Here is a 7,500-nt window from a genome sequence, read left to right as displayed (position 1 = left end):
CCCTCCTCTCACCCACAAATTCCTGCTGAGGATGTAACAGAGTAATAAGCCACGTATTAGGCAGTGCTACAAACCCTCTCCCTCTCTCCCTCTCCCTCTCCCTCTCTCCCGCTCTCCCTCGCTCTCACTCGCGTAACACAAACGCCTCGGAAAAGGTTGGTACGCGAGGGAAATTATATTAAAAGAAAAAATACACTGGCTGGCAACTCTCTCTCTCTCTCTCTCTCTCTCTCTCTCTCTCTCTCTCTCTCTCTCTCTCTCTCTCTCTCTCTCTCTCTCTTTCCGCAGCCTCCAGTTTCCTCCTCTCCTCTCTCCCTTTCCCTCTCCCTCTCTCCCTCAGGACATAATTGAATTGGCGGGAAGCACATGAAAGAAAGTTAGCAATTAGCGGCGATTCTGGTTGGCATACACGATCCTTGGGCTTAGAAATGACTCCGGCGAGAGAGAGAGAGAGAGAGAGAGAGAGAGAGAGAGAGAGAGAGAGAGAGAGAGAGAGAGAGAGAGAGAGAGAGAGAGAGCTTGATTCGACGTGCTGGTGCAAAATTAAGAAAATAAAGTGAGAGAAACGTACGTACCTCCTGAGAGAGAGAGAGAGAGAAAGAGAGAGAGAGAGAGGGGTAGTGTGGCTGCTTGGCTGAATCGCTGTCTGGCTGGCTGGCTGGCTGGCTGGCTGGCTGATTGGCTAGCTAGGGATGGTGGTGGTGGTAGTGGTAGTGGTGATGGTGGTGGTGATGGTGATGATGGTGGTGGTGGTGGTGGTGGTGGTGAGGAGTAATTGATACAATCTTACTATTACCAATTCACTCTGCTAACGTCATCACCTCCTCTCTCACACCCCGTCTTCTTTCTCTCTCTCTCTCTCTCTCTCTCTCTCTCTCTCTCTCTCTCTCTCTCTCTCTCTCTCTCTCTCTCTCTCTCTCTCTCTCTCTCGTCTTGCCCTTCCTGTCCTCACCCTCCTCCTCCTTCTCTTTCTCCTTCCCTTCTCTTCTCTTCTTCCTCTTCACTCCTCTGTTCCGTCTCAACTTGCTTCTCTTCACTGTTATAATTGCGTTGCCCTTGCTTTGTTTGTTTGTTTGTTTGTTTGTTTGTTTGTTTGTTTGTTTGTTTGTCTGGGTGTCTGGTTAGCTGGGTTGGCTTTGTTGGTGTCTGTTTCTCTCTCTCTCTCTCTCTCTCTCTCTCTCTCTCTCTCTCTCTCTCTCTCTCTCTCTCTCTCTCTCTCTCTCTCTCTCTCTCAATACTCCATCCAGATTGCGTTCCTCTCTAACTATATTGTCTTAATTTCATATGTTGACTCTCTCTCTCTCTCTCTCTCTCTCTCTCTCTCTCTCTCTCTCTCTCTCTCTCTCTCTCTCTCTCTTTAGATCAAATAACACAGCCTCTTAAGGGCCAGTAAATCTGCTGCTGCTTGTTCCCTTAATTCTTCCCCCTCCTTTTCACCTCCTCCTCCTCCTCCTTTCCTTCCTTCCTTCCTTCCTTCCTGTCCCCTCATCTGCAGACTGTTATTCTCCCCTTCCATTATCCTAAGTTTCCCTTTCCTAATGTTTCCCCTTATCTTGTGAAGTACTGTTTATTTCCTCCTTCATCCTTTTCTTTCGTCTTTTTTTTTCCCTCCTCTTAGCTTTCTTTGTTCTCCTAAGTTTTTTTTTTTACAGTTTCCTCATACTTCCCTCATTTAGCGAAAGTTTTCTCCTTGTTCTCTAATTATTCCAGTCTCTTCCATTTTCTCCCCTCATCTCCTTAAGTGGTCTTTCTTCTCTTGCTCCTCCTCCTCCTCCTCCTCCTCCTTCTCCTTCTCCTCTTCTTCTTCCTCCTCCTCCTCCTCTCATGTTTTTTAATAGTTGGCCTCCTCCTCCTCCTCTTCTTCTCATCTTGCTAATCTTTTCATCCTCATTTTCCTCTCTCTCTCTCTCTCTCTCTCTCTCTCTCTCTCTCTCTCTCTCTCTCTCTCTCTCTCTCTCTCTCTCTAAGTCTTTCCCTGTTCTTCTTTCATTACCTTCCCAAACTTTCCTCTCACTTCACCGCTATAACACACACACACACACACACACACACACACACACACACACAGAAACGCACACACTTTTCTGCTCTCCCCTCACGCCCACATACTTCCCTCTCACTTCCCTCACTCTCTCCCCTCACCTTCTTAAGCCTCCCTGACGCTCCCCTCTTCCTCTAACACAACCGTATTGCAATCTACCATCAACTGATCCACGCTACCTCCCTCCCTCAGGCCCTTCACGCTTTCCCCCCTTCGTCCTTCCTTCCTTCCTGCTATCCTGCTTTCCTGCCCGCCTTCTCTCTGTACTCGTCCTCTTGATACCTTCTTTCTTTATTCGCTATTTTAATGTTCCTTTCGTATTTAAAAGCCTGTGCTGATTCAGTGTTGCATAGTTTGATTATTATTACGTATTTGAGATTGTATTAGGTGATGTACTGTGTTAAATCTGGTGCGTGTGTGAAAGGTGAGATGTGCTGTCGTATGTGTGGTCAGGGAACGGTTTAATAGCTGGGTGTGTGACAGTAAGAGAGAGATGGGTGTAAGGAGGGAAGGAGGGAAGGAGAGGATGTATGTTGGTAGGGTTACTTCAAGGTGTTTTTGGTTGTGTTAACTAGTGAATGTTGTATGTAGTAGTGGTGGTAGTGGTGGTAGTAATAACAATAACAGTAATGATAGCAATACCACCACCACCACCACCACCACCACCAACAACAACAACAACAAGACCCACGTTACATACAAACACACTTTTCACTTCACTTCTGGCTATCGAATGACGAGACACACACACAAGCGCACATCAAAGAAAACGAGGGTCGTGGGGGAACAAAACACATCACCACACTACATAATTGAGCGCGCGAGGAAAGATTAACGAGATGAAACATGTTCTCTCTGCGTCAGGGTTGGATTAGGCGCTATAAAATATGAGACCTTTCCTTGTCATATACACTCGACCTGATCAACCCCGCAACACTTGGTAGGGTTACGTTACGCTAGGTTACGTTAGGTTAGGTTAGGTTAGGTTAGGTTACGTTAGGTTAGGTTAGGTTAGGTTAGGTTAGGTTACATTAGGTTAGGTTAGGTTAGGTTAGGTTAGGTTAGGTTACATTAGGTTAGGTTAAGTTAGGTTAGGTTAGGTTAGGTTACGTTAGGTTAGGTTAGGTTAGGTTACGTTAGGTTAGGTTAGGTTAGGTTACGTTAGGTTAGGTTAGGTTAGGTTACGTTAGGTTAGGTTAGGTTAGGTTACGTTACATTAGGTTACGTTAGGTTAGGTTAGGTTAGGTTACGTTAGGTTAGGTTAGGTTAGGTTACGTTAGGTTAGGTTAGGTTAGGTTACGTTACATTAGGTTACGTTAGGTTAGGTTAGATGGGTAAGATAAATCATTTGAAAGTACTAAGGAAAAACTGGCTTGTGGTGAATAAACGAAAAATAAAGAGAGAGAAAAAGATAAGAATAAGAAAGATGAAGGGAAGTGAAAGTATTTAGGGAAAACTGCAACAAATGAAATAGCATGAACAGCCTCGTAAGGGCACCAACAAGTCTGCTGCTGCTCGTTCTTCCTTTGTGTTCTTATGTGCATCAGTTCGGTCGCATTTTTTTCCAACGCTTTCCTTTCTCATTATTATTATTATTATTACTATTACTATTATTATTATTATTATTATTATTATTATTATTATTATTATCATTATTCCTATATTTCTTTTTATCTTCTTTAATTTCCCTAATACTCCTTTGATCATATTACAATTTCCCACTTTATTTCCTCAGTTAGCGTTATGACATTCCAATTTCCAGCACTGATTAATATTATTTTCTTTCCCCTTTTCTTCTTTTTCTTCACCTTTCTTTCATTAATTTCCTGGTACACACCTTTGAGACAGCGGCACTTTTCCAAAACCTATCCTTCCTCCCTTCCTCTCCTTACTTCCTTCCCTCACACTCCCCTCCGTCACACTCCCCTTCTCAATCCCTGACAGTTTTTTTTTTTTCTCCCTCCATGCTAATCCTCCCTGCACTCCCTCACTCACTCACTCACTCACTCACGCACACACGCACTCAGTCCACGTCATCACAGCTTAGCCAATAAAACAGACTTGCGTTTCTTCTTTTTCTTCCTTCCCCTCACACGTGCTCCCTCTCCCTCTCTCTCTCTCTCCCCTTAGTCTTAATACTATTTTTGTGGGCTCTCTTTTGCACTCCCTAATCCCCTCTTAAGACCTCTTGATGCCGATAACCCACGCCCCCTCACTCCCCTCTGATTCTGCACACTTATCGTCCCACGCTGAAGGGTTTAACTTAATTACTTCTGACGGGCGACGGGAAAATGCGAGGATTGCGAAAAATTATCCTTATGACAAACACGAGATGCGAGGAAAAGCTGCAGAGAGGATGAAGAAATGGTGAAGAGTATGGGTATGTTAGTGGTGGTGGTGGTGGTGGTGGTGGTGGTTGTGATATGGTCAGGCAGTTAGGTGGGTAAACAGTTAGACACTCAGACAGTTTAATCATTGGACAGGTAATCAGACAGGTAGTAAGATAACTGACTGACAGATAGATGCATAAATAGACTGACAGCTCTCTCTCTCTCTCTCTCTCTCTCTCTCTCTCTCTCTCTCTCTCTCTCTCTCTCTCTCTCTTACCTGTCCGTTGGCTAGCTTCTCAAGGACAGATACCACACACAATATCCCCGTCACACACACACGCACACACACACGCACACACATACACACACACACTATTGCCCGCCTCCCTCCCCCTCCACACACACACACATACATACACACACACATACTTTCCTCAGTAATTAATTCCACGTATCTGAGCGGTCCAAACGTTACCTGGTTAAGTGACGCCCACAACAAGGCAAGTATAATTAGCACACCTGCCACACCGACCTACGAGACTCATCCGCGCACAGGTAAAAGGTAAGAGAAGGGTAGAAGCGAAGGTGGTTAAGTTAGACAGGTGAGAGAAAGGTAGAAATTAAGGCAAGGTATATTAAAAAGGTAAGAGAAACAAAGAAAATAATACGAAGAGAATGAAGACCGCTCCCCCTACCCCATAAACACATCTAAACACATCCCAGCTTCATAATATTCCTTTCCTTTTACTGCAGCCGTCTCTCGCTCACAGCACGAGGACTCAAACTCAAGGCTGCGGAACGATACACCTCCATCCGCTCCTCTCCAGCCCATATCTTTAAGTATCATAGCAACGCCCTTCATTTCCTCTACTCGATCTAACATAAAAAGTAAAGGGCAGATTTTTTTCTTCCTTTCATCCGTAGCAAACAAACAAACGAACGAACGAATTTCTTCCCCGTTCTCTCCTCCTTACAATTTGAGAGAGTGGAGGAGGGAGAGAGAGAGAGAGAGAGAGAGAGAGAGAGAGAGAGAGAGAGAGAGAGAGAGAGAGAGAGAGAGAGAGAGAGAGTTAGTAAGACAGAAGGAGAAACTAAGGGCAAGAAAAACCCAACGCGCGCACACACACACACACACACACACACACACACACACACACACACACACACACACACACACACACACACACAAAACTCTCTACCCTTTATCTCCTACATCCGCACTTTTACACACAGCAGGATCCCTTTTCCTTTATTTTCCCTCTTTTCCCTCTTTCTTTTCCCTCATCCCTAAACACTATCTTCTTTTCCCTCCTCCTTAAGCTTTCCTTCCCCTCTTCCTCCTGCCTTTCCCTCCTCTCTTAATCCCTCCCCTGTTTCCCTCCTCCATTATCACTCCCTTCTCCTTTTCCCTCCATCCTTACCACCCTCCCCCTCTAGGCACTCCTGACGGGGACTCACCTGTAACGATGATCCTGGCGGGGCTCTGGGACAGGTGGGAGGCGCCCGTCAGTTTGTGCAGCACGCGGCACCGGAACCTGGAGCGGCCATCAGCTGGGGCGACTCTCAGCACGTGTAGGTCGCCAGATTCAGTCATATGGTACTTCCCGTCTGAGAGAGAGAGAGAGGGGGGGGAGGATGAGTGCGTGTGGGTGTTGTGAGTTCATGATTCTACTTCGAGTTCTGAAAGTCTGTCAGATTCATATTCGGATGGCTACTTAAATTGCGTTGTACTTGTAAGCTGTGGTCAATAAACTTATCTATTTATCTATGCATGTGTGTGGAGCAGAGATGGATGGAGAATGGGGAAAAGCCGAGGAAATGTGGAATAAGATAAAAGGAAACAGGAGATAGACAGAATACAACGGAATACAAAGGAAAAAAGACAGAAAAAACAGCAACAGCCATGCAGGACCTACCAAGGGCTGCCTGATTGACTACACTGCCACTGCTGACGCTGCGAGTGAGAGGATGGGGTGATGAAGTAGAGGAGGATGAGAAACGGGAGGAACGGAGATAACAGTTGGAGGAAATAAGGGAGAGAGAGGGAAGGGTGATGAAGTAGAGGAAAATGAGGAACTTGGAGGAGAGGCTAGAGTAGGAGAAAAATTGGGGAGGAAAGGAGATGAGGAAAGGAGAAAAGTAAGAAGGAAACTAGGATAAAGAAGATTGGTGCTTTGAGTGAGTGAGAGTGAATGAGTGAGTGCATTAAAAGACGAGAGAGAGAGAGAGAGAGAGAGAGAGAGAGAGAGAGAGAGAGAGAGAGAGAGAGAGAGAGAGGAACGAAGATGAGAAAAGCAGAATAAAAGGAAAAAAAATAAGAAAAAAGGAAAAAAATAGATACTTTTAGTGAGTGAACTGGAAAATAAATGAAAACAAAAAAAAAAGAACCGATATATTTATTTAACATTGTATACACACGACGGAAGAGAGAGAGAGAGAGAGAGAGAGAGAGAGAGAGAGAGAGAGAGAGAGAGAGAGAGAGAGAGAGAGAGAGAGAGAGAGATCAGGAAAGGCAGGCACAGCAGAAGGGAACTGGAGAGAGAAAGGGAAGTGTAAATGAGTCACTGGATGTTTAACGGAGGAGGAGGAGGAGGAGGAGGAGGAGGAGGAGGAGGAGGAGGAAGGAAGGAAGGAAGGATGACAGAAGTGAGAACAGAGTCAGAGGAAGATAATTATGTGAGATTCAGGGGAGAGGAGGGAGAGTATATTATGAGAAATGGTGAGAGAGAGAGAGAGAGAGAGAGAGAGAGAGAGAGAGAGAGAGAGAGAGAGAGAGAGAGAGAGAGAGAGAGAGAGAGAGAGAGAGAGAGAGAGAGGGGGTGAAGTGATGGAAATATTAATCCTTACTAGAACACACACACACACACACACACACACACACACACACACACACACACACACATACCTCTTCCTACGCCCACGCACAGTACGAGTACAAACCGTGAAAGGCAAACAAGTAAACAAACAAACAAACACACGCAAACACAAACAAATACAAATCTGGCACAACACGCTGACACAAAACAACAACAACAACAACAACAACAACAACAAAAACAGCAACGGATGTAACAAAGGCCGGCCAGGTTAGGTAGCTTCTGGTTCTGCACACACACACACACACACACA

General features: G+C 45.3%; 1 protein-coding gene across 1 annotated transcript in view; it reads right to left on the bottom strand.

Moving 5' to 3' along the window:
• LOC135115653 (cell adhesion molecule Dscam2-like) overlaps positions 1 to 7,500 on the bottom strand; it is a 125,550-nt gene that overhangs the window by 79,806 nt on the left and 38,244 nt on the right. The window contains exon 5 of the mRNA XM_064032577.1: positions 5,830 to 5,979. Coding sequence (XP_063888647.1) covers positions 5,830 to 5,979 — 150 coding nt within the window. The remainder of the gene's footprint in view (positions 1 to 5,829; positions 5,980 to 7,500) is intronic.

This window comes from Scylla paramamosain, chromosome 29, assembly GCF_035594125.1.
Source record: "Scylla paramamosain isolate STU-SP2022 chromosome 29, ASM3559412v1, whole genome shotgun sequence".
NCBI lineage: Eukaryota > Metazoa > Arthropoda > Malacostraca > Decapoda > Portunidae > Scylla > Scylla paramamosain.
This window is presented reverse-complemented; position numbering and strand designations above follow the sequence as displayed.